The 26,072-nt window shown below is 53.5% G+C and overlaps 2 protein-coding genes across 9 annotated transcripts in view; one reads left to right on the forward strand and one right to left on the reverse strand.

Annotated features, from left to right (window-relative positions):
* DNMBP (dynamin binding protein) overlaps window positions 1-5,423 on the forward strand; it is a 34,935-nt gene extending 29,512 nt beyond the window's left edge. For all 7 annotated transcript variants that reach the window (XM_030276188.4, XM_072931156.1, XM_072931157.1 and 4 more), the window contains 8 exons: window positions 183-313; window positions 547-651; window positions 839-967; window positions 1,402-1,734; window positions 2,153-2,335; window positions 2,411-2,609; window positions 2,699-3,150; window positions 3,439-5,423. In XM_030276188.4, the coding sequence (XP_030132048.4) occupies window positions 183-313; window positions 547-651; window positions 839-967; window positions 1,402-1,734; window positions 2,153-2,335; window positions 2,411-2,609; window positions 2,699-3,150; window positions 3,439-3,624 (1,718 nt within the window). In that variant the 3' untranslated portion in view covers window positions 3,625-5,423. The remainder of the gene's footprint in view (window positions 1-182; window positions 314-546; window positions 652-838; window positions 968-1,401; window positions 1,735-2,152; window positions 2,336-2,410; window positions 2,610-2,698; window positions 3,151-3,438) is intronic.
* On the reverse strand, window positions 5,391-26,072 carry ABCC2 (ATP binding cassette subfamily C member 2). Of its 2 annotated transcripts, XM_030276186.4 has the most exons (32): window positions 22,920-26,072; window positions 22,237-22,410; window positions 21,674-21,796; window positions 20,509-20,643; window positions 20,037-20,159; window positions 19,652-19,707; window positions 19,235-19,466; window positions 18,436-18,614; window positions 17,729-17,906; window positions 17,010-17,264; window positions 16,461-16,526; window positions 15,871-16,008; window positions 15,390-15,536; window positions 15,036-15,124; window positions 14,884-14,946; window positions 14,563-14,689; window positions 14,225-14,401; window positions 13,951-14,118; window positions 13,457-13,643; window positions 12,471-12,603; window positions 11,942-12,047; window positions 11,487-11,706; window positions 10,863-11,017; window positions 9,498-9,653; window positions 9,196-9,395; window positions 8,432-8,558; window positions 7,929-8,030; window positions 7,698-7,841; window positions 7,291-7,449; window positions 6,885-7,051; window positions 6,348-6,542; window positions 5,391-5,926 (listed from the first exon to the last, which is right to left on the reverse strand). In XM_030276186.4, exons 1-32 carry the CDS (start codon window positions 22,959-22,961, stop codon window positions 5,797-5,799), a joined length of 4,653 nt encoding a protein of 1,550 aa, XP_030132046.4. In that variant the 5' UTR covers window positions 22,962-26,072; the 3' UTR covers window positions 5,391-5,796. The 2 variants fall into 2 exon arrangements, with proteins under 2 accessions (XP_030132046.4, XP_041573088.2); XM_041717154.2 differs by lacking the exons at window positions 19,652-19,707; window positions 20,509-20,643; window positions 21,674-21,796; window positions 22,237-22,410; window positions 22,920-26,072 and having other exon boundaries at window positions 20,037-20,165.

A 26,072-nucleotide genomic window follows, 5' to 3' on the forward strand; every position in this document is an offset into this window, starting at 1 on the left:
GCTTAGAACTAGATGATTTTTAGGTCACTTCAACACAAGCCATTCTGTAATTATATGTGGGGTTATTGGGACTACAGAGGCTTGGGGAAGAGGAGAATTAACAAGGTGATTGTTGATGAGGCAGTGTAAGACATGCGTGTTTGTGCTTACAAGGGTTTTGATTTCTATATCAATCTCTTTAGTGCTAAAGTACAGAAAAGGGGATGAGGATAGCCTCATGGAGAAGATTTCCAAGCTCAACTTCCACTCTATCATCAAGAAATCCAACCGTGTGAGCAGCCACCTCAAGCATCTCACAGGCTTTGCACCCCAGGTACTGTGCATCAGGTGCACTTACACCCTGCAGTGCTTCCCCACAAGTATCTGCTGTCCCTCCATGCCCCTTCCCCCCATCCACCTCTGATCCAGGCCAGCGAGGCAGAGTGAGCTTAGGCTCTGAACTACCCATCTCTGCTGTCCAGCCTGTGGGCAGGAGGGGCCCCACATCTTGTAGTCTGGGAGGTGCCGAGTCCTGCATCGCCTCCCTTGAAACACTTTCTCTCACAGCTAAAGGATGAAGCCTTTGAAGAGACAGAGAAAAACTTCCGGATGCAGGAGCGTCTGATCAAGTCCTTCATCCGGGACCTTTCCCTCTACCTGCAGCATGTCCGGGTGAGCCAGTCTGGGTATGATGCCAGGCCTGTGGGGCTCACCATGCACTGCCCCTCCTGTCTGCATGGTGTGTCCCTGCCTCTGGCCACGGCTCCTGCCCCAGCTCTGTTGGGGCTGGGTGGTCTGGGCTGCCCTGGGAGCCCCTTCTGGGCAGCAAGAATGGCTCGGCTCTGTCTCCCTGGTGCAGGAGTCAGCATGTATGAAGGCACTGGCAGCAGGGAGCATGTGGGATCTGTGCACAGAGAAGGGAAGTGGAGATTTGGACCAGTTCCAGAAAGTGAATCGTCTCATCAGCGACCAGCTCTTCTCCAGCTTTGTGAGTGAGGCTTGTGCCCCTTTGAGGCCCATCTGGGGGTCTGCTGCAGATGGGCAGGCCCTGGGAGGCTGCAGGGAGGGTAGCCTGGGAGAGCTGTGAGCATTCCTGTTTAGATCTGCCCTCCTGAGAGCTTTGGTGCCTGGCAGCTTATGACTGTGCCTGTTAGATATTCATTTTTTCAGCCCTACCTGAAATGCTACAGCTCTATGCAAGTGGCTCAGGTACTTTGCATAGAGCTACCCATGCTGGCACAATTATGTAAGATTATAGGATAATTGCTGCTGGAAGGGACCTCAGGAGTTCCAGTGGCTGCCACCAGGAGACGGTCACTGTATTGTCCAGGGGAGGTTGGGTGCTGGAGAACGAGCTGTTGGCATTCACCGTGTGAGAGAGAGCACCTTGTCTCACCTTCTCACTGCACCTCTGCCCACCAGAAAGAGCGGACAGAGCGGCTGGTGATGTCTCCCCTGGGCCAGCTGCTGAGCATGTTTGCGGGGCCCCACAAACTGGTGCAGAAACGCTTCGACAAACTGCTTGACTTCCACAACTGCACCGAGCGAGCGGAGAAGCTGAAGGACAAGCGAACGCTGGAGGAGCTGCAGTCAGCCCGCAACAACTACGAGGCCCTCAATGCCCAGCTGCTGGATGAGCTGCCCAAGTTCCTGCGCTTTGCCAAGGAGCTCTTTGCCAGCTGCGTGCGGGGCTATGCCGAGGCACACTGCGACTTCGTGCGCCTGGCCCTGGAGGAGCTCAGACCCCTGCTCTCGGTGGGTTCCCACAGTGCAGTCAGTGCCCTGGGCTCAGAGCAGCACTAATCTGTGCAGGGTTTGTCCCTGAGCCTCACCGGGACCTGTCACATCCTGGGGGAAGCTGCTACTGCAGTTTCAGGCCACAGGTGATTTGTGTATGGCTCCTGTGGGATGGTGTTGGGGCAGGGATTGCAGGGTTATGTTGCAGTTGTGTGTAGAAGCCTCTTGGAGCAGTGGCAGGAGAGCATTCACCTGGGAGAATCTTAAGTCACAAGTTTGAGGACCGCTTAGAGCTGAGTCCAGACAGGACTGCAAACCAGGGCCTGATGCAAGTCACAGGCAGGACTCAAGCCCTGCCATGGTCTGCGCTGTAGCTCTTGGCCACTTCTCCCAGGACTTGTCACCTAACCGGATCCCGACTTTGCTCTGGTTCCAGTTGCTGAAGGTGTCTGGCAGGGAAGGGAACCTCATTGCCATCTTCCAGGATGAGCACAGTCGAGTCCTCCAGCAGCTCCAGGCCTTCACCTTCTTCCCAGACTCCCAGGCAGCTCCCAAGAAGACTTTTGAAAGGAAAAGCATGGAACGGCAGTCTGCCCGACGGCAGCCCCTCATTGGCTTGGTGAGTTCCCACTGCCCGGTGTCAGGGCTTGCAGAGCCCAGGACAGCCACTCACACCTGCCTTGTTCCTCTGCAGCCAGCCTACTTCCTGCAGTCGGATGACATCCGAGCTGCCCTCCTGGCCCGCTATCCCCCAGAGAGTCTCTTCCAGGCAGACCGCAATTTCAATGCTGCCCAGGACCTGGATGTCTCCCTGTTAGAAGGAGACATTGTGGGTGTCATCAAGAAGAAGGACCCCATGGGTAGCCAGAATCGCTGGCTCATAGACAATGGGGGTAGGTGGCTGTTCCCTGCCCTTGGTGCTTGCTCTCCTCCTCTGGTGTCCCTGTGCCTGTCTGAGCTCACTTCCTCTCCCTCTCTGCAGTGACCAAAGGCTTTGTGTACAGCTCCTTTCTGAAGCCCTACAACCCCCGCCGCAGCCAGTCGGACGTCTCTGTGGGCAGCCACTCTTCCAACGAGTCGGAGCACAGCAGCTCCTCTCCCCAAAGCAACGCCACCCTGACCTTCAGCCCCAGTGGGGCGGCCGTCACCTTCACTCAGAAGCCCCTGCAGGACTCTGTCTCCCCAGCAGATGTGTACCAGTCCCCACAACCCCCACTGGAGGTGGACTCCCCCTCTGTGCCCCAGCTTGGCTCTGGTGACAGGACGGCCCCACTGGCTGCTACCGTGACATCTCAGCGCCGCTACAGCCGCCCCGAGCTGGGCTGCAGCCCCAGCTCTCGCAACGGGCACTCCACCAAAGCACATCTCAGGCCCACGCCCTCGGTGGAGGACAGAGACTCAGGGCTGGAGAACAGCGAGTCAGAGGGCAACCAGGTGAGTCTTCAGCCACCCTCATGGGGCTGGGGGTGCCAAGGGCTAACTGTCTGCTGGGGACTGAATCATCCTCCTCCCTCGGCAGTGACCAGGAATGTGTAGGAGGTGGGGTATGAGACCTTTTCTTCCAACAACAGAGAACCAGGCTTCAGATGAGGGTGGGCAGAGGCCAGGATGGGGCCACAGCTCTCACTGGGGTGAAGGACAAAAGCTCACACATCCTATGCAGTGTGAGATTAAGGCTGTGTGGTGTGACCATCTAACTGATGCTCTCCCCTTGCCTGGCAGGTCTACTACGCTCTCTACACCTTCAAAGGCCGAAACACCAATGAACTGAGCGTGTCAGCTAACCAGAGACTCAGGATCCTGCAGTTTGAGGACATCACAGGCAATCAGGAGTGGTGGCTGGCCGAGGCCCACGGGAAGCAGGGCTATGTGCCCTCAAGTTACATCAGGAAGACAGAGTACACGTGAGGAAGCAGACAGAGCCTGCACCCCATGCCTTGTTCCTGCTGGGACTGCTAGGGTCTGGGGGAGGCTGGCCAGCCCTGCAGCCCCCACTGCTCACCCTTAAGGCTCTGCCTCTCACAGCTGTGCAGTGCTCCTGGGCCCCAAACACTGGCTGCCACCGCCCCTTTAGGGGAGAAAGAAGGGTGGGCTGGCCAGGTAGGCAGGAGCAGGCAGCTTGTGTGAGGGCAGGGGTGAGTTCACCTCTAAGGTGTGTTTGAGCATCCTGTATCCAGCCAGGAGTAGGGGAGCAAAGCTTGGGGCTGTCACTTGCCCAGAAGGGTAGGGCTTGACTCAGGCTGAGGAGCTGCTGTAGATTTAAATTGTGGAAGCCTAATGCTGAGTTTCTGGAGATTGTCTTTAGTCAAGTAGTATTAAAAGCACCCCAGACTTTGTGAATATGCTCCCTGTGCAGCTGGAGCCTGGTCTTGCCTGCCTCTGCAGGACTTGGGGTGGGACATTCACACACTGCCTGGGGAAGCAGCTCTGAGGTTTGCTGGGAGTAGTTGAGCTCCAGACCTGGTATGGGTATAGCCTCTGAAACCCTGAAAATAAAGCCCCCAGCAAATGCCTTCTCCCTGTGCTTGATCTGCCAGGGGCTTGGCCTTTCCAAGGTCTGCTGCTGCTAGCAACCATCAGGTTCTCATCTTTCAGGTGAGCCAGAAGCCCAGAACACCATACCCTTGTCAGAGCAGTATTGGCTGTGCCCAGGACCCATCTTTGCACTGCCGTGCCTACCTGGCTGCTCTGGGCTGGGGCAGGGGAGAAGGCAAAGCACAAGCTGTCCTCCAGCCTGTTTTTTGGGGTCTGACCAGAATTGCCTCACCCGTGCTTTCCTGCACGGCATTGGGGAGGGTGCTGGCACTCTGGAGTGGCAGGACCATCATCCCTGCGAGGGCTGCGGTGCCTTTTTCTGGGTTGGTGTGTGAGATGGCTGCTGCCATGTGCTGAAGGGGAGAGGTTCCCTTCATGGGGCAGTGTTTGTATCCCCTGTACTGCTGCTCTGCAAATAAAGATTCGCCCTTGGGTATAGAAGGTGCCTTTGCAAGTATTGGGAGAGCTGGGAGGAGTGGCTGGCAGGTGCTGCAGTGTTCATGCAGACCCTACAGGGCCAGGAACATTTCCATTTTGGTGGGGTCCAGCATTCTAGTGCCTTGGTGTTTGTGCCAGCTGCAACTCGGGCATGAGGAAACACAGGAACCTTCTTTATTAAGATGAAGTGGTTGAACTGCGCTCTTCCCCCAGCTGTGTGCTACGTGACTCTGGGGCTCCAGGGCAGTAGGGGCTGGTGGGGTGAATGGTTGCCCTACTCTAAGTGGGCACCTGCTCCCTGCATGAGGAGATCTGGCCCAAGAACAAAGAGTCAAGGGTTTGTTAACAATAATCACCATACTTTGTGTGTGCATGGCTGTACACAGATGTGTGCCTGCTGCTCTCCAGCTTGTTGCTGCCACCATCAGGTTTGCAGTCTGGAACCACAGCCCAAAATCTGCTCCACAAGTGGTTGTGATAACCTCAGGGAGAGGGAGCAGTAGCCATAGGGAAGGCAGGCAGGCAGCCCTAGTTTCGCTACAGAGCAGTGTTCTTGCATGAGTAGAGGTGTGGCCCCAAATTTAGACTGCCCAGCTCTGTGTAACCTCTGTTGGCAGCTCAGGTTTAAAGCTAAACCGAGGCTTACTTCTATGCCTTGACATCAGCCTTGTCGGTGGAAGACTACAAACTGTTACAAAAAGTAAATAAATTATAACATTCATTCTTTGATTAAACTGTAAATTTCATTCCATAATGCTAAAGCATCTCTAAGGTATATTCACCTTGCATGGTGAAGTACAAAAACTAAGATCACCCCCACTGGAGGTCATGATCTCCCTGCCTGGCAGATAGCTTTTCCCCTCTGTCCTGGAATCAATGCTGCAGCTCCAGACCCTTGTGTGCACAGCAGGCAGGATGTGGTAGTCAGGCTAACAGCTCCCTCAAGTCCAGATGCTCCATCTCAGGACAGCAAGAGAAGCCATCCTCTTTGCTTGCCCGCTGCAGAGAGGCCAATTGCGGGGCAGCCTGGCTGTGGGAGACACCAGCGCCCGCTGGTGAGTGGCAGCAGGAGGAGCTGTCGCACACGCCCGCCCTGCAGCACTGCGCCTACAGAGCGGTGCTTTCTGCAGCGGTGATGCCGGCGTCCTTTGCCATCGCGGAGAAGATGCCCTGCTTCATGAGCAGCTGCTCGGGGCTGTCGAATTCCACAATCTGCCCAGCATGCAGCACCATCACCCTGGCAGAAGGGAACGAGGCCTCAGCTCCCAGGATCTGAGGGGAGAGCGCTGCTGGGGCCAGCGCTGACAGCCCACCAACCCTCACTCCTAAGCCACTTTGTGTTCTCCTCTCAGCAGTGGTGAGGGCACAGCCCTCCTCCCTGTGTTCTGGGTCACACACATAAGGTGTCAACAGCAAATGCTTCTAGGGTCTGTTGCTGTAAAGAAGGATCCCAAAAATGTTTCTCCAACAAAGGCAGCACTTCTGCTTGGGCATCCCTACTATCCTTCTGTTCTCTTCACTGTATATTACTGCCCCAGGCTCTGCATCCACCCCTGGCCCTCTGGCTGCATTCTTGCTTCCACTGCTGTCCACCTCTCACCCCATGCCAGGAGTTCATACCCCCATTCCATTTGCCCTGCAGTACTGTCCCATGGTACCTGTTGCTGTCCATGATTGTGTGGAGACGATGGGCGATAGTAAGGACAGTGCAGTCAGCAAACGCACTCCGGATTGTTGTCTGGATTAAATGATCAGTTTCCAGATCTACGGCTGCTGTTGCTTCATCCAGGATGAGGATCTTGGCTTTGCGGAGAAGGGCCCGGGCCAGGCACACCAGCTGCCTCTGCCCAACACTGGGATGAAATGAAGAGCATGAGTTGCTAGACTGACACTAGCAGACCTTCTGCAAGCCTACTGCCTCTCACTGCTCTGATCCCAGCACTGTCCCTGGCTTTCCCCACTGACCATCTGCACTCCGAGCGCCTCATCCCTCAGCATATTACTCTCTGGGCCAACACAGAAGGGTTGGCTTACACTAGCTCCCTAAAAGCCCTGACTCCTCAGCCGTTTTCTTCTATCTTCACTTCCCAGGAGCTTCTATGCATCATCCCTGGACAGCCACTTTGCTGGAGGCTGCAATTCCAGGGATCTAGATAAGGGAGGGGAGTTGAGCCTGCATCTGCTCCTCTGCTCACCTCAAGTTCTCCCCTGCCTCGCTCACAAGATGCAGCAGCCTCTCAGGAAGGCCTTGCACAAATGTCTTCAGGTGAGCCAGCTCCAGGGCCTTCCAGACCTCCTCGTCTGAGTACTGGTCAAAGGGGTCCAGGTTCATCCGCAAGGTTCCAGTGAAGAGCACAGGGTCCTGCCAGGGACAGCACCGTGTTCAGCCCCCCCCACAGCCGTGTAGCAGGGGAAACGGCTCCTGGCCTCCAAGAGCAGCCACATTCTGCTCACACCATTGCCTGCAGCTGGCAGGGGATGTGGTGGCAGCCTGCTCACGGGCCTTTGGCACGTCCACAGCACCCAGAGACACACTGAGGCCATGCAGTGCCTGCAGGGGCCATGCAGCAGAGGGATGTGGAAAGGTGGGGATCAGCTCACCTGGGGGATGATGGTGAGGCTCTTGCGCAGGTCGTGGAGGCCAATTGTTGCTATGTCTACGTCGTCGATGATGATCTTCCCTCCAGCCGCCTCCAGCACCCGGAACAGGCAGTTGGTGAGGGAGGATTTTCCAGCCCCGGTCCGGCCCACAACCCCAACCTGTGGAAGCAGCTTTTTAGACCAGAGGACAGGGCTGTAGAAAACAGGGCAGATGCTCTCCATCTTGGTCTGGTGGGCCTTCCTGCCCTGACCATCACCCAGACTGTCTGCTTTGTTTCCTTTTCTGCAGCTCAAGTCCCCAGGAGCCACATCCCATCACCGTCCCACCCCAGCGCACAGACTGAAGCAGAGTAGAAGAAACAACTTTAACAGAGTCTCTGTAAAGAGCATAGTGAGGGCAGAGGCACCTTCTCAGTGCTCCCAATGTCACAGGTGATCCCCTGAAGAACCAGGTCCAGTTCCGGTCGGTAGCGAACTTTGTAGTCAACAAACTGGATCTCGCCTCTGCTGGGCCAGCCATGTGGTGGACGCTTTTTTGTCACCCATGGAGCCTGGGGGAGGGCACAGGAGCATTACTGAGTTCACTCAGCAATGCTGACTAGCACCAAGCTGTGCAGCAGGTGTTTTGAATTCCTCACCTCATTCTTCACTGTCATGTACTCATGGACCCGCTCCACTGCCACGATGTTGGTCTCCAGCTCCGAAGATGTCCGCACCAGCCAGTTCAGTGTCTGGGTCACCTGCATGGCAGAATCAGAGGGTGCAGAGCTCAGTGGCACCCAGGAACAACCACCTCCCACCTCAGCCCAGGGAATCATCCTGAGCACAAGCATACCTGGCCTGGTTCCTAATGCTTCACTGCCGAGACACAGCCCACCTCTTCCCAACCCTTCAAAAACTTTGCTGCAGCATCTCTGATCCACAGCAGGGCCATATTCCTCCCCATGGCAGCAAGTATCCCACTCACACTGGGATGAATATGTGCTTCCCTGGTTCTATAGCCACACCCCAGTTGATGGGACACCCCAGATAATTCCATTTCCATGGATCAGAACTGGTGGCAGAGCAGCATCCTGCCACCAGCCCAGAGATCCCAGAGACAGCCCTGTCCCAGTTTGAGAAAATGCTTCCAGTGACTCACATTGAGAGCAGAGGAGACAGAAAGACCCACGATGCCGCCCTCCAAAGTGCCCTTAGCGATCACTGCCAGAAGTGCAGAGAAGAAGACCACCAGGCTCCCAACGAACTCCAGGCGGATGGCCAGCCACCTGCACCAGGAGAGGACAGCTGAAGGGCTGTGAGAGAGGCAGGAAGGCATCTGCCTGTGCCCAGCACACAGCCCACCAGTAATAGCACAAACATCCCTCACACCTAGCCACGAGCCCAGTGCTGTGCACATGGCACACATTGGTGCATGTACACAGCAGGTCATTTGTGGCCGATTCTGCAAGCAGGTTCATTTATGTCAGTCCATGTCTCACACAGAGCCTCCTGTGCCGGTAATGCCATGTATCAGAAGAGCCCCAGACATTCAACCTTCACACACCCAAGTCATTTAGCAGTAAGATTCAAAACCAGAAAGTGCCAACATTGTGCTCCTGCTTGGCCTGGAGGATCACCCTCTTGCCAGAACTCGCCAAGAGCATCTCAGCCCTTGACTGTGCAGCTCACCCTGCCCGTCCTCTGGACACTTTGTAGGGGAGCACACTTTGGCTTTCAAAATCACCGTAAAGTGACCCATTGCCACAGATGGTGCCCCTATCCTAAACTGCCCCAGTACCTATGCAGACCCTCAATGCTGAAATCAAGAGGGAGAAATGTAGGATCCAGGGACCTCTCTCAGGACCCAGCAGCCCTGGGCAGAAGTGCTGCAAGCTATGCTGTGGCATAAGTGGTAAAACTCACCTATTTGATACTATCCAGGAATAAACACTTTTCTGATTTATGTCCATGGTGATCTCATTTTGCTTCAGGAACCGCTCTTGGTGCCCATATGCCCGGATCACAGAAAGGCCTGACACAGTCTCACCAAAGTGGGAGTAGATGGGAGACCTGGTGACAGAGTCCAGACGCCTTAGCTGGCGTGATGTGGAGACGTAGAAGCGCTGAAACGAGAGACACAGACTGGTTACCAACACAAAGCCCAGTAGCCACCAAGACACTGCTCTCAGCAGGGTAAAAGCTTCACTCAGGGCCCAGTTACGCACCAGCACAAAATAGTAGAAGATGCTCAAGGGAATGATAACGACAGCGAAGAATGGAGTGGCCAGGCAGATCACAATCAGAGTGCTAATGATGGCCATGAAACAGGAGATCCAGCTGCGGAAGGACATGGGAATGGTCTCATCTACCGTGAAGATGTCCTGGAGCATATAAGAAAGTATAGAGAAGCAGTCAGTGGCCCCAGAGAGAAGGAGAATCCCAAAGGCCTCATACATACAGGATTCCTACACACTTCTGTGGTAACACAGTGCCAGACACTTGTAAAAATATCAGATCATCCTGAATTGGTGTTATGGTGAACAGCATTGAAGGTAATGAGACATGGAGTGCTGAAGTGCACTGACCAATAACAAAAAGGGTAAAGAGGACACACAGGTGTAAAACATGTAAGATGAAGGGTATAAAAAGTTGGGCTAAAGAACAAGACCAGCAGGTGCTTGCAGCCTTCTGAAGTGACATGATGTTACACGTATGGGCAGACACCTGAAGCCTTCTGATATGGTATTACTCTGAGTGAATGCTTAAAGCTTTCTGAAATTGCATGGTGATGCTTTGTGTATTGTGGCCATCTCAACTGTGACATATGCTGTGACAGAAACTTGCTATAATTATTCCTGTTACACAGACCAGCTTTAAGAACTGCATCTTCATCAGGCCCTAGGATGCAGGACCGGTAATTGAAGCAAAAAGAGGGACAGGGCAAACTCCAGGTCCATGCAGGTGCACCCATGTCTCCAGCTGGTCCTCATCCATCTCCTAGCTGGGCATCACATACTCCCTTAATTCAGAGTAAACCCAGGCCCATAGGCTTAATTTTAAGAAGAAATTTAATTTCAAAAAAATCAAGAGATGTTACCAAAGGAAGAAGTGGAGAAGCAGCACACTTGAAGTTACCTGTTAGTATTCTCCTTCCTTTCTCATTCGCTCTTTGTTTTTGACCTTCACTTAGATAAAAAATATTGTAGCTTTTACTAGAAGTCTATAACCAGAAGGACTTATTGTGGGACATGAGCCCTAGGCTCTTACCTCTCTTAGTCATCTACTATGAACCCTCTTCTGTTTCTCCACACCCTTCTTGCCCAGGTGACTCCCAACCGGACACAGTATCCAGGTGTAAGCTCCTCAGCACTGAGCAGAGGAGGAACAACTTCCACACTGTCTTTCTAGTGGAGCCCAGGATGTGGTTTGGCTCACGGTCAGCCTTGCATCCCCATGTTCTCCTGGTCCCTTCCAGGCCCTTTCCTGGGCTCAGCTGTGCAGTGCTCAACAGAGCAGGGTTATGCCACTACCCAGAGCTCTGTAGATGTGGTGGAACAAATACCTTCTGCGTGTTGGGGCTGTTCTCGTACCTTGGCAAACCTATTGACGATGCGGCCGATCGGGGTGGTGTCGAAGAAGCTCATGGGCGCGCGCAGGATGTTGCTGAGCAGCTGCTGGTGCATGACACGGGAGGCTCGCACGGTGCCCCGGGCAGACAGCATGGTTGCAAAGAGCAGGAAGAGAGCTGCAAGGAGAGCACGGGGCTGTCACCAGTTCATGGGTGACACTGGCCCGAGGAACCCTTTGGCTTGATGGACACACCAAGCAGCCCCAAGCCAGCAGCTCTGCAGCGAGCCGCTGGGATAATCCTGCATCCCACCTTCTTGGGAGGCCCCAGCAACTGCGCCCCAGCACAGGGGAGGAACACAAACCCTACTGGAAAGCCTTGGGCCCTTAGCACTATGTCTAATCTGATTAAGGAAAATTATCTCAAACAGAGGGGGCAACACAGACATGGGACAATTTATGCTGCTTTCAGACTGGCGTGTGTCCACAATTCAGCCAGGAGCTGGAAGGAAGGCAGCAGCAGGCAAATTAACAAAATGCTGGGTCCCCTGCTCCCTACCACACTGCTGGCTGCAGGCCTTGCAAGTCATATCCTTCCTGGGCCACACAAACGAGGTGAGTGGGAACTGCTCTCCTCCCACACTCACCTTGTGACACCCCCAGTGCCCCAAAGACACCGATCCGCAGGTCCCGCTGCTGTGTGGGATAGGTCTGGTTCTGATAGCGCACCGAATCGTCAGTCCAGTCGCTGAGCCACAGGTTGCTCCCCACGTAGGCAGCGTATTGTCCAACGTAGCCCATGACGATCCAGAAGGTAAAGCACGAGCCAACAGCACGCAGGTACCGCAGATACATGGAGAACTTCACCTGTGGAGCAATTGAGCCCATCAGACCATGGGCAGTAACACCCAGCACAGCCTTGGGACTCCACCTTGCAGCCCACAGTGCTCCCCTCCACCACCCCACCCACCAGTCCCAGGCAGATCTGTCTCCTTTGTGTCTCTTGGCTGTGGAAGCCCACACCAGCTTCTCTGAGCCACAGTCAAGGTCTGGCAGCCCTTAGCCAGGGCAGCACAGTGCTTCATCCCTCCTTCCTCCTCACCCTGCCGGTTTCCACAGCTTCTTTCTCGATCAGTTGCTGTCCTTTCAGCTTCTTTGGGGGCTCCTCCTGGGCCTTCTTCTGGGAACTGGTGCTATTTTTACTAAGGCTGCAGGGAGGTGATGAGTACCATTAGTCACAGGCTGTTGAATTCGTCCTAATCCCCTGGGGATCCATCCCCATGCTGCACTGGTGGTAGTGGATTCCTCTGGAAAATAATCTCCTAACTGGGGCAGCTTTGAGTGAGCCTTGTGGAAGCACTATGCATGTGCAGCCATAAAATTAAAGTCTCATTCTCAAAAGCAGAACTAGCCATCAGCTCAAGTTTCAGGGAAGACTGCAGAGTAAGGTTGTGGCACACTAGTGTGAGTAAAGGCAAAATCAGATGCTCCTGACTCAGAGCAGCTTGTGGCAGGAGCAGGCAGGGAGGCTCCCAGCTGGAACTCCCTGGGAAGCCCCCTCCAGATCCCTGTCTCTGAGGGAGCAGTGCATGTGGCAGAGGAAAGAGCTGAGAGCTCAGGTCATGGCCCACCTGCGACTCAATTTTCTCCGATGGATGCTGGCCTCTCGCTTCAGGGTCATAGTCACCACATCTTCAGTGTGCTCCTCCGTGCAAGGATCAACAGCTTCATCAGCCTCCTCTTCATCCCCAGCTAAAGCAACAGCTACAAGCACAGGGATGAGGGAAGGTAGGGTCAGGCACTGAGGAAGGAGCAGATCCCATGCACCACGCCTCTGCTGCACTCAGGTCTGTGCTGTACCCTAGGCCTGGGCTGTGTCCTACCACCACGTATCACACTTTCTCCAGCCTTGCTGCAAGACCAGCACAGCAGGAGGAGGAAGAAATACATTGTGCTGGAGGGAGAACTGATAGGGGACATAGAGCTAAAGGCCTGCACGGAGGCAATCCGTCCTGCTGACTTATCCCAGCACCACTGGCCAGACTTAAAGCAGAGATTTGTGCTAGTTTAGTAGTGCAAGATCTGGTAGGTCATATCACTCCAGCTCAGAAGCATCTCCTTGAGCAGGTGGAGGAGGACCCTGTGAAGACATACTGGGAATAGCCAGGCTGCAGCTGGACAACTGCACTGAGCTCTGACAGGGTAAGTACTCACCTGACCTGACACCACTCCTCCTCACAGCACTGGGGAAATGATAAAGATGAAATATTATCCAGTGGAATGTTTAGAACAAACCAAAGGATCTTTCTGACCCCAGCATCAAAAAAACACGGAGCCTGTCGCCACATAAGATTTTGGGACCCATAATAAATGAACTAAAAAGGGAGTAAAAAAGTTAAACATGTCCAGTGCTGAATGTTCAACTTAATACCTGAGTGGAAATCTTAGGAAGTTATTGTGCTGCTGATTGCCAGAAGCTGAGAAGGATTCACAGCAGCCACCACTGGATAGGGCTGGGCTGGATAGGGCCAGGTCAGGCTGACACATCAGACCTTCATATCCCCAGGATATATGCACAGCCACTCTAACTGCCACAGCCCCACTGTGTTCCCAGTACCTGCAGTATTTTCCTCTGAAACATCCTCCTCCTGATTTCCATACAAGTTCAGGAACTGGGAAAAGGCCCCCTTGTTTGCAAGCAGGGTGCTGTAGGAGCCATGCTCAGACACTGCTCCTGCTGCCAGCACCACAATGTTATCGACCTGGGGCAGGAAACTGATACTGTGCGTCACCAAGATCCGTGTCTGCAACAAAGGGGTTGCAGGGTAGTGATCATCAGAGCACCCCTCATCCCCAGCCATGGGTCTGCAGGCTCTCCATCTCCCACTTGGGGACTTGCCTGCTTAGCAATGCCTGGCTATGAGGACACAGGGTACCCCTCTGGGGACTCCTGAGGCCTTTCCTGCCTGCTGCAGCCCCATGTGAAAGCTGCAGGATTCCTCTCTGTCCCAGGCAAGCAACCTCAGGCAAGCATCCTTCCTTGGATGGCTAGCACCATGCCAGTGCCACTCCTGCCTGGCTGGGTGGTGGGTGGAGGGTGTGGGTGCTCACCTTCTTTTGCAGCAGCCCTTTTGGCCCCAGCACGTGCTCAAAGAGGTACTTGCCCACGTGGGCATCCACGGCAGACAGCGGATCATCCAGGATGTAGATGTCTGCGTTGCTGTACACCGCCCGGGCCAGGCTGACCCGCTGCTTCTGGCCCCCACTCAGGTTGATTCCCTGGAGGGAAGGGAAGGACATCGCTGGACATGGGGCTGGCACAGGGCAACAGCTCTGACCTCTGCTGCAGGTGCTATCGGAAACCCATAGTGCCCAGGGCTGATACCTTCTCTCCAATCTCTGTCTGGTCTCCTGCAGGCAGCAATTCCAGGTCTGGAAGGAGGGCGCAGGCCTTGAGGACCTGCTGATACCTGGCTTCATCCAATTCTGACCCAAAAATGATGTTGTCTTTCAGTGTGGCATTCTGGATCCAGGCCTGCTGGGGAACATAGGCCAGGGAGCCCTGGAAGGAGAGACAAGAACCTGTCAGAGATCAGCCTGAGCACTGACAGCTCCTGCAGCCTGTCTTTGCCCTGAGCCACCACTCTGGGACAGTCCTGCTCTACTTCCCCGCTGAGCTCCCAGGCAGCCCCAAAGCCCTGTGCACCAGCTGGCTCCTCTCACCTGGATGTTGATGTGTCCCTTGATATTCTCCATCTCCCCGAGCATGGCTGACACCAACGAAGATTTGCCTGAGCCCACAGCCCCCACCACAGCCACCAGGCTCCCAGGCATGATGTCCAGGGTGACACTGCAAAGACATGAGGGCTGAGGAAGCAGCACTGCCAGGTCACCCATCGGTTCCTGCGTGGACAGGGCAGTGTCTCTGGGACACTCATGCCTGTGTAGCTGTGCAGCACTGTGGAGGTGATTGCCCTCCCCAGCTAATAACAGAAAGCCTCCCCTTCCCCAGCCCTCCGCCCTGATGCGGAGCAGAGCACTCACTCTCTTATGGCAGCGTTGCCGTCCTGCTCCCAGGCGAAGGTGGCCTCTGAGAAACGCACAGCACTGCCTGACAGAGAGAGATGTCCCTCAGAGAGGGGAAAGCCCAGGGCTGGGCCAGCCTGAGGCCCACAGGGAGTAATCTGGACGTTCACCTGCCTGCAATGGGGTTGTGGTGGATAGCTGAGGTGTCCAGGTCTTCTCCACTCAGGTAGCGCTCCAGCCTCGCAGTCGACACATTGGCCTGCCATGGTAGAAAGAGGATGAGGATGGCACGGGGGCACAGCTGGGTGGGCTGGCAGGAGCCCCATAAGCAGAGCATCACGTCACATCACAGCCCCCACCCAACCTCTGGGCCCCAAACCTGTGTTATGCATGTGAGTCCTGTCCCACCCCACTGCCAGCAGAGTCCTGTGCACTGACCCCTGGGGATCCATCCCACACCTGAGCCCCAACTGCTGGTTTGGACAGAGGATGCCCCTACACCCCCTGCCCTGTGTGGGCCTGACCTGCACCAGGAAGGAGATGACCATGGGCAGCGTGGCCATGGGGAAGCGCAGCACATTGAAAAGGGAGATGGCAGTAAAGGCCTTCTGTGCATCCAAGATGTTGTTCTCATCCACAAGCACGTAGACAGCAAAGCTTGCCAAGGAGACCTAGGACAGATATAAGGGAAAGCCACCATCAGTGTGTTTGTGTGCAGCCCAGATCTTCACACTGCCCCAAGGCCTCAGCAGTGCTGTTGTGCCAGGGACCTGTTCCCTTCCTGCTTCTGTTCTCCTTTGAGCCCCACTTCACCTCCCCGATGGGACCCCTTTCCACCACAGCTCTCCTGCCAGCAATCAGAGCCATAAACTATATCCACCAGCCAGCCCCTTCCTGCTGCAGAAACACTCCAGCTGAGGTTCCAAATATTTCCCATCCCCTTGGACACAGCCCAGCCCCAGCTCAGAGGAAGGTAGACCCCTCCCCAGGGCTGTTGTCACTCACCAGGAAAGGAGCACATGTGAACACAAAGACAGAGACTGACTGCAGGTAACTGAAATTCACCAAATTCTTGAGCTCATGTGCCCGGATCTCATTCACTCGCTTCTCAAAGGAGGGCTCCCAGGCAAAAAGCTTCAGGATCTGCAGGATGAGCAGATGCTGGTCTCACAGGAATGCCCACCTCCACACTCAGCTCACCAGTGGCCAGCACCTCCATCACCTGTCTTGCTCAGAAGTCTTCTTGGCCACTGCATCTCCTCCTCTCCTGTCATGCTTACAGCACTTCCCCACTGCACTTCCACTCCCTCAGTCTCAGCTTACAGGTCATTGCCATCTCCTCTGCCACCATGCCACTACCACAGCCACCCAGAAAACCCTCTCTTGGCTCCCAAGTCTTAATCCAACTATCCAGAGCTCCTCCCCAGCCAACTTTTCAAAAGATGAGGCAGCCAAGAGAATTGCTGAGGGCCAGACACAGGGTCCCCAAGCTAAACTAACACTGGTGCTGTAGGGTTATAGAGGTGTGCTGCCTCCAGGTACAGTGCACCAAGAAGAGGGGTGCAGCAGCTGTCTGGAGAATCTCCACTGCCCACCTTGATTCCATTGAGGATTTCAGTCATTATTTTCATGCGCTCATCCTTGTTCTTCATGTTCCTCTCCTACAAACAAAAGAGCCTGTCATCACCTGATACAGACAGCAGCTCACCCTTGGAAATACATCTGGGCTGCCATAGGGAAGGGAAGGATGGGCTCCACAGCCCAGAGAAGTCATCCCACAAAGCTGAGCCTTGGCTCCCTGTGTCTCTGGATAAGTTGGGCAAAAACACCACCCTGCTGTCAGGTAGAAGCTAAAGCTTTATCTTACGGTTGGCAATAACTCATTTTTAGCCCTCAAGGCTGTGCCCAGTCTGGTTCAAGTTCAGCTGTGATGGCAGAACAGATCTCACCTATCTCCTGCTCAGGGCAGCTGATCACCTCTGGCTCGGGCTAGAGGCACCCCCAGCCCAAGTGAGATCAACTTCCTAGGCTGGGAAAGATCCAGAGCATAAAAGCAAAGGGTAGGGAGTGTGGAAGATGAGGGAGGGGAGCAACAGTGGGGTTGGATGTGGGAGACCAGGAAGGATATTGCACCCACCACTGACCTGAATGGTTTTGGCCTTGGCAACCAGGAACGCATTTATGGGGAGGAGCAGCAGCAAGGTTGCAATGCCAGCCAAGACCGAGGGGCCCAGCTCTCCCCAGAGGAAGACAATGGACAGGATAATTTGCAGGGGGGATGACCACAGCTGGTGAATGAAGTTGGCCAAGTCCATGAACCTCTGGGCATCAGCTGACATTAGATTCACAGTCTCTCCCACCGTGGACTCCTTGCGGGTGGCTCCGGACATGGTGAGCGACTGGGAAGAGAAAGCACAGTCAGCACAAGCCAGTCAGGAGCATGGCTCGGAGCAGGGCATTAGCAGACCAGGCTGAAACCACTTCTGGGTTTGCTCCTGGTGCCTCTGTACTGGGCACCAGTGCTCTCCTCACTGCCTGCACACCTGGAGCCACTGGGTGCTGGGTGCAAAGAAAAGCACCCCTGTGCAGGAATCCTAGTGGCACCTGCCCTAGGTGTTGCACTGCTCTGAAGAGAAACCTCCTCATTCCCTGGTAGCTGTCAAACACATGGCTGCAGCACCCAGGTCCCAAGCAGTACTAGGGCTCACAGTGCCCTCAGTACTGGGTGGGTGTCACCCACGCTCTCCCTGTGCCTTCTGAGGAGGAAAGTGCACACACCTCAGGTTGATGGGGCAGGTGGATGATTTTCTCCACAGCCCAGCTTGGAGGAAGCCAACAGGGATGATGACAGGACCATACAGACCTTCTTGTAGATGGCAGCGATGAGACTGGCTCGCACATTTATGCCAAGCTGGAAGCACAAGCTGAAGTGCTGCTGCAGGCAGAGGGACTGGATCACTGCTGCCAGGAAGAGCAGGATGGCATACAAATAGCCTTGCCAGGCAAAGGAATCCTCATCTGACACAAAGGCAATCAGCAGCCTGGCAGGGAAACAAGCTCATGAGACACACACCCTACTGAGACAGACCCAAGCAGGATGCTCCAAGTGAATGCAGGGGGAGCATCCTCACAAGAGCAGTGAGCAAAACCCTGCCCCAGAGAGATGGCTCAATGGCCAGCAAGCTGGGAACCCTGTTCTGACACAGACACAGCAGAGGGTCACTAATGGAAGATCATCCACACCACAGAGACGTGCTGCTCTGCAAAACAGAGGCCCTGCTGGGCTGAGCTGCACTGACTCTTGGAGGGCCCCAAAGAAGAGCCAGGACTGTCTCCAGGGAGGGAGCAGGGCTGCATAACAGGATGCAAGGGAGCTGGCAGCCAGCTCAGATCAGTGCTTTGTTAAACTGTACTCCAACACATTCTCCCATTTTTGGTGAGGGCACAAAAGGTCCCCAGGGTCTGTGGCTGGCAGAGACACACACGGAGATGGTGAGGCTGGATACAGTGCACACACACTGGGAAGTGGTGGGGCTGGGTGCACAGTCAGGACAGAGACAAAGGACTCACTTCAGCAGCTGGGGGCTGACAAACACAAGGGCATCATGCACCACCTTGAATGCCACTGCTAGCAGGAGATTCTGCTGGAAGGTCTTGGCCAGGGTTTTCATCAACCAGCCCTTGGGGTAATCCTTGGGAGGGCCTGAGTCCTCATTGTCTCCCTTCTTCTTCTTTGGCTGCCTCTCCTCCTAGAGGAAAGCCCACACAGAAGTGAGGGAGCTGGTTGTGCAGGCATCCTGCATCTGGAAGGATGCTTCAGGGCAGTTCCTCACTCACCCCAGATCAGGTATCCCGAACAAAGCCTTAGCTTCAGCTCCTGTCACATTCCCTTTCACTGATCTCTGCTTATGTCATACACCCAGGACTACCTACCATCTTCTCTTTTGTAAAGACAATTGTTAAAACCCAAACCAGCCCAAACCTCTCAGGCCAAAAATAAGGCAAAAATCTTGAAGAATCTGAGGCCAGGGGTGGTCATGGAATGATGTTCCCTCTGACCTCATTCCTGGAAAGTATCTGAGCTAGACAGACATAAGGGAACTGCTTGTACTGCAGATTTGAGGGTGGTTTCTGTCTTTATGTAAGGCAGAAATATGGAGGCTTTCTTGGTCTCTCAAAATATGGGGATCTGCCAAGGACATGACAGGAAGACCCTGTGATGGTTTCCCCTATCCTTGCCCATGGTCCCGCAGGATCAAAGAAGGGAAAACCCAGCAGATGGCTGCAGGGAGGTGAGGTGACCCTACTCCCTGAGGCTGCACCTGGGTGTCTCAGCCTCATACAAGGCCAAGAGCAGGAATGGATTTACCAGCACCAGGATGTCTTGGCTCTGGGCCTTGCTCATGCTGTTCCCATGGTCTGGGTCACCTTCCTGGCGTCTCTTCTTGCGTTTCCGTTTCTCCAGTTCTGCTCTGGCCTTCTGCATCGCAGTCTTCATGTTCTTCTCAAAAGCAGTGTAAAGAACCTTTGTCTTGTCTTCATCTTTCAATTCCCAGACATCCTCTATCTCCAAAGGCTTGCGATAGCCCTTGAAAACCATGCTGTGGGACAGAGAAATCCAATGATACTTGTTGGAAACTCCTTGCTGCAAATGCAGAGCCTTCACACCATCCTGGCCCTGGGCTCGGGCTGCACCAAATGTGGTGCCTGTCCCAGCCTGTGCTGCAGGTTCCCCTGAGGCACCCCTGCACTTTGCCAGCCCGACCTCCCTCGGAGCCCTGCTCACCTGCTGTACCACTGAAAGGTGACGCAGCTCAGGAAGGAGGCTGTCACCTCTGGGTTCTGTGGTACAAAGCAAAGGGGGTACTGAGACATGGTTTTTGCTGGGGGATGGTTTTGACAAAAGCTGCTTTAGCACTCCCAGCCATTAAGGAGCCTCATAGGTTTCAAACCATGCCAGCTCCAGCCCCAGAAACCTCGGCTCAGAGCCAGCAGCAGCCCACCCTGGACACACATGCAGATGCCCCATGCTGCAGGCTCCAGCTCTTGCTGAGCCCTGTGCTGAATCTTCAGATCTTCCTAAGGAGCCTGGAGCCAGCACAGAGCCTGCCCTACCCCACACAATGCTCAGGATGTGGTGCCCCAAACCCAGTCCCACGTAGTCCTCACACCTTCATCCCGATTTCCTTTGTTTCTGGGGCAATATCTGAGAAGCCTGAGACAAGGAAGAGCAGCAACTGGAGCCCGTAGGAGATGAAGAAAAGGATAAACCGTGGCAGGTCAGAGATTGGTTCCTGCAGAAATGGAAAGCCCAGGGTTATTGCTGGGGATTGTCTCAAGGCCCCTGGTACTCAGAGACAAGATCCATCCCCTGGCTGAGCCCAACAGAGCAGTGTAAAACTCACTCTGAGTCATGGATCAGCTTCCCTTTGCCACCTCTCCCTGCTTCTCCCTGACCTCCTCCCATAAGGGTGAATTCTAACAGCAATTCCTTCTCAGGTCTTTTCTGGTTCCCCAAGGAACAAGGGGCAGCTGGAACCCCAGTGATACTCTTCTCTCTTGTCAAGGGAAGAGCATGAAGAAGCTTTCTTTGGGAACAGAGGAAGGCCCTGGGGAAGTGCAGAGCTTCCTGTCAAACCCAACCTGCAGGGCTTTCCGGACGAGCGACTGGAAAGGCAGAATCCCACAGAGGAGGGTCAGTATCCAGAAGCAGAAGAGCACCCCCGAGTCTCTGCGCAAGCAGAAGCGCCGTGCATCCTGCACCAGCAGGACCATAATCTGGGGGAAGGAAAATCAGTCAGAGCAGCAGGCCTAGGTCTGGCTCTAAAAGTGCCCTTTGGAGCATGTGTCCTGGGATGCCAGCACACCTGATCTGCTGGGATTCACTGCCTTAAATACCCTGAACACACCACCAACCCTTCATGAGCTTCAGAATTAATTATATAGGGCAAAGGTGTATTTCAGGAGGACATAAGATCAAGTTTGAATGTACTCTGACATTACAGCAGGGCACTACTACTCTTTCTAGCTGTTCTCACTCCAAATTCTCAGACATGTCAAGCGGTGAGGGGGTCACACCCTGTCTCCAGCACCTTGTCTGCAGACCTGGAACTGAACCCAGATCATATTCCAGCAGTGCAGCCTCTCTGGGGAGTCCGCTTGCCTTATCTCACATGGACTCTGCATGTGAAACTAAATGACATGGCAAAATAATAAGGAAAGCAAATGAAGGTCTGGTTTTGCTTTTAACAAATTTAACAAATGCTCCTGAGCATTTGTTAGAATGTTAGAAGACTGTTAGAATACTCCATGTCTCACACAAGATGTCTGTAACACCCATGCACATATTCCACCAAGCTAATAGCCACTAGGTCCTCTTTAGCCAGCTTTCTCCTCTGCCTGGGCACCCCATGGTACTTCCTGGCTCTCTGCCCAAAACTGAGCAGCAATGTAAAGGAAGCTGTGAGACATCAGAGCAGCAAGCCATGGTCTGCTGTTCACACTGCAAAATCAGTCCTGTGAAAAGCATACTTCTCCAAGTAAGGTTCTATCAGAGAGCTCAGCTACACTTGCAGGCATAGAATCATCCCAATTTTAAGGAAAACAGCAGTGAGCACTGTACAGCCAGGCATCTGCCCTCAACATATCACCCTCGTGCACCACCCACACAAGTTTGGGGCTAGTCCTATCCAATTTCCAGGCTAGCCTTGCCCCTCTGACCTCTGTGCTAGGAAAGCCTCATTGTGCTTGGTGCCTGAGTCTCACCCTGTCCCTGGTGACACACAGCACACTGACGGCTGAGCCTTACCCAGGTGGCGATGTACAGGCTGGGGTTTGTGTACTGCACCGCTGGCACAGCACCCTGCTTGGCGTCTACAAATGCCAGGGCCAGCTCTGCCACTGCTGTCAGCACCAGCAGAGCAGCCAGCACCTGTGGGGAGAGAGGGCAGCCCATTGGGGACACTGGGAACCAACAGAGACAACAGAGTTCAGCATAAAATACACCCTCTTCAACCCAGACGTGGCCTGGGACAGCTTTCAACCCTGTGAATGTGCCACAGCTCCACAGGAGCGCTGCCATTATTTTCAGTTTGGGAGACAGCAGCCCAGAAGATGAGAGGCCCCAATACACACTCTGCCCTCCCTCCCAGTGCATCCCTCCCTGTTATGCTCTCTGTCCCAGATATGCCTCCTGCTCAACTCCCCTTTACATTTCTGTCCCGGATGGTTCCCTATTCCATTGCTCCTTCCCTCCCACATTTCTCATCTCTCCTTCCCACACCTGCCTGTTGCACAGAGTCTTTCCACTCATACCACCAACACCTCAGGCTGCTCCAGCCTGTCATCTGTGCCCTTTCAGCTCCACTCTACCTGTTTGATGATGTAGAGTTTGGTCACAGAGGATTTCTTGGCTCTGGATTTGCACATGGGCAGGAGCTGCCATGGGGCCAAAATCCAGAAGAAGCCAAGGGGGATCCAGACCAGCACAGTCTGCTGGAAGCACACAGGCAGGTCGGCATCCGGACGAGCGAGGTAGGAATCATTCTGGGGCAGCAAGGACAGAACAACAAGTCACTTGCGATGGCTTGACTGACTTGGCACACAGGACAGGAGCAAACACTCCTATAGGTCCTGCCCACCCAGCTCCACCCCATTGCCCACCCTCCTGGCTGGGCATTTCAGCACTCAGCCAAGGTCCGAGTGATATCCCCATCCCCATCTCTCTGCCTGAATGTGAGGTGACCAGCCCTTGGTGGAGCCAAGCCAGCAGAAGTAGCTGAAGCCAAATAATTCTCCAGAAGTCCATACAGGCTGTCCTGCGTTCCCAGGAAGGCTAAAACAGGACAGAGCTCAGTCAGAGAGGTGTCACTGGCTCACTGGTGAACACTGTGCAGACAGTGCACAGCACCCCTGGATAAACCCCAGGACCTCTGCCGACCACTGGCACTTGGGTCTCACTCCAGGACAGGCTGTGAGCCCTGGAACCCGCTGCTTTCCCCGCACAGGGGGGTCCTACACCGAGAACGGGCAGCGGGGATGATGCAGTCACTCACCCAGAAGACGGAGCCGCAGAACTTCTCCAGGGCTGCTGACATCGCTCAGGGGAGAAGAAACGGCAGCGCCTTCCTCTCGCTCTGCCCAAGTGAGACACCTGGGCAGATGCTTGGGACAAAAGTCCCCCCACACCCTCAAGCGGTCTTGGGACAAAAAACTCTGATGACCCAGTTATTTATTAACTGCGTGCTATTGCACAACCCTACAAACCAAAGCAGTGATCAAAAGGGCTTGGGAAGCTGCACAGGCTCAGAAGGGAGGAGAGAAAGACCCAAGAAAGAGACCAAAGGAGAGATACAGGGAAGTCACAGTCACTGCAGGACACCACAGCCATTGCTCAGAAACCACAGCCTTGATCAGTGCACACCGACAGACACAAACTCACCTGGACCTGCTAAAGACATTACTTGGATGCAACAGACCTCTCCGGTGAGAAGCCTGCTGAATTCCAACAAAAAGTCCAGCAAAGGCTGGTCCCACAGCGGTTGGTGCTGCCTGGCAAGGGGGACCGTGACACCAGCAGTGCCCCAGGCTTGGGAATCTGCAGTGTCTGACACCTGAACTGACCACATGCTGCACTGGTCTTTCTGAGTGCTCAGGATCCGGATTCCTTTTACCAATTTCCAGCCTGCAGATCCCGAAGATTTTCCAAATTCATTCTTTTGCTTCTTTCTTTTCTACATTTCCATGTTGTCTGTGTGTTACGGCAGTTGGCTGACCATAAAACCCCAGAGACTTTGAATCTTTATTCTAAGGTAACCCCAACAGCTGAGACAGAAGGAGGATGATTCCCAAGGAGACTGATTGCCACTGAACCCTTGTTGCTTAGAAAGGCCTAGGTGTGACAGGGACATGTGGTGACAGTGCTACTAAGGCTGGAACTGAATTTGCTTTAACTGGTGTGCTCTTGAGGAACAGTAAGGTGACTGCAACAATTGTGTTGTCTCTTGTAACAGAGTTAGAAGATAACTCAGAAGTCAAGGGTGACACAATGAGTAATTCCTCAGGAATCATCAAAACCAAAGAAAGGCTCAATGTCCAACTCAGTGGTTAATTATTAGCAATTTGTCTGATTAAGTCCACATGGTTTTGTAAATAAAACTATCCCTAGTGCTACGTCCTCTGGGCCAGAACCAATACCCTGCTCATGAGAGTTGTAAACAGATGCAATGAGTAAGTGAATGGAGCACTCACTCAGCCCTTCTCTATCTGGACTGCTGATGTGATTCATTCTGACACTGGCACAGGTGTCCTCTGGCCTTGCTCAAAACCACTTGGAGCACTGCTCCTAAGGGGGCCACTTGTTTATGACACCTTCCTACATAATGCCCCATCCCATTGTTTGTCTCAGTTTTTAGTACAGGTCACAGCTCATCCTCACCCTGGCTTTGGTCTCTCACTCGAAGTGTTGCCCTCAGCACGGGATTCCACTCTTTGATGTTCAAAGCAAGCATAACCCACCTTGTCTACCCTCACAGCTGGAGCATGCTCCTCCTAAAAACCACAAAGCTTTACTGTCCTTCAGCTCCTTCCATAACTCTTCCTCCCAGAATAATATACTAAAATACCCAGAACCAAAATACCCAGAAAACATTCACTGGGACCACAGTGGGTCAAAGTAATCTAAGTAGCACCTCTTTGGCCAGCAATACCATAGTTTCCCTGTGCTCCCATCTTTATCCATCTGTTGTACAGCATGTTGCAGCTTTTCAAAACTAGGCACTGATTCAAGACTGTCTCACACAGAGTCTGATCCAGAGGTCTCTGCCAGGCAATCAACCAAATTCCTCCAGCCCTCACTGCTCATATCTTCTCTGAAGAGTTTCTCTGCCTTGTCATGTTCTTACCCCATGTTCGAAAACCTGAGGCAGATGGGTCAGCAGAACATTCTCACCTCAATTATCATGATTATGATACTGGTAGCCCCATCATAATTGAGCTACCAGTACCATAATCATGACCATGAAATTTTATGAAATCTCTATATTGACCATAATCATGAATTTAATCATTCTTTCCAAGTTTGGATTCTTCCTACAGCCCGCACATCTGTCAGTGCTGAAGCAGGCTCTGACACCAGCACTATGCAGTCACTCCCTTCCCAGCTCCTCTGTTAAGAACTTAAGTTCCCAAGGTGTTTTGGGAGACACCAATACCTCTGATGGATCCATATGAAAAAGTGGATGTATCCTTTAAACTGAAAATACATAGTCTTGATGATAAGTTTTCAATAACATAATTCTATTTAACGTGACAAAGGTGCTGCCACCTTGTCAAGTATCACATTTTTTCCATACATCCTCACAGGCTGTAAGCTATTGCCAAGATGGGAAGAGAAATCTGTACCCTGCATTTGCCTCCTGAGATCCAATATCTTGTCTGTCAGAGGGATTCTCTTCAGCTTTGTGATCTTTTACAGAAGAGCAGGCAGCAAGGATAAAGGTGCTTTACTTTTAGGTCTTTACTCTTCTAATGCACCCTCTGATACCATTTAAATCTTTCACTGGGTATTTTACAGACTAACTGTATCAAGAGGCTGACTAGGCAGCAATGACCCAACAGTCTGGAAAACAAGCAGTTTATGCTTTATGGTGGGACAAGGACCTGGAAACTCCTTCAGAAAAAGCAGACTGTCCTCCCAAGAAATCTCATATACCAACTCCACCTCGAGCACTGAGGACACAGAGCCCAGGATGGTTTAAAGCTTCCTCATCTAATCAGTCCGGTGCTTCTCACTACTTACAGCTGCTGCAATGCTAATCCCCACCTATGCTACTGGCTGACCACAGCAGGCCTTGTTTCCCAGCTGTGGCTATGGTGTTCCCCACCCTGGCATCTCGGATGTGACTGTATTCTCTGGCACAGCAGGGTCCTAATTCAGGCTATGCAACAGGGGTCATGGTCTTACCTGAAAACATAAACTCTGGAAAAGCACAGCAAGAGGGGGGCAGCTGCAGTGTTTATTTGACAATCACATGCAGTGCTATACAATTCAGTCCCCCTACTTGCTCACCTCCCTTCCTCCCAGATGCTGCTCAACAGCTGCTGCTGCAACATCTGGAAATGAGTCCTTTTATTTAAAATGGCCAACGTAAGTTTCCAGGCCAGGGACTTCAGGGGAAGCCAAGGGAAGAGGTGTCAGGCTCCATCAC

Source organism: Taeniopygia guttata, chromosome 6, assembly GCF_048771995.1.
Source record: "Taeniopygia guttata chromosome 6, bTaeGut7.mat, whole genome shotgun sequence".
In the NCBI taxonomy this organism is placed as follows: domain Eukaryota; kingdom Metazoa; phylum Chordata; class Aves; order Passeriformes; family Estrildidae; genus Taeniopygia; species Taeniopygia guttata.

What these genes read in the sequence shown, in the direction of transcription:
- ABCC2 (XM_030276186.4), bottom strand. Translation starts at nt 22,961, where the DNA reads ATGTCAGCAGCCCTGGAGAAGTTCTGCGGCTCCGTCTTCTGG. An exon ending in CAAAGGAAATCGGGATGAAG is followed by an intron (nt 19,708 to 20,036) that starts GTGTGAGGACTA and finishes TTTGTACCACAG; the next exon opens with AACCCAGAGGTGACAGCCTC. An exon ending in AAGCTGTGGAAACCGGCAGG is followed by an intron (nt 11,707 to 11,941) that starts GTGAGGAGGAAG and finishes ATTGCTCCACAG; the next exon opens with GTGAAGTTCTCCATGTATCT.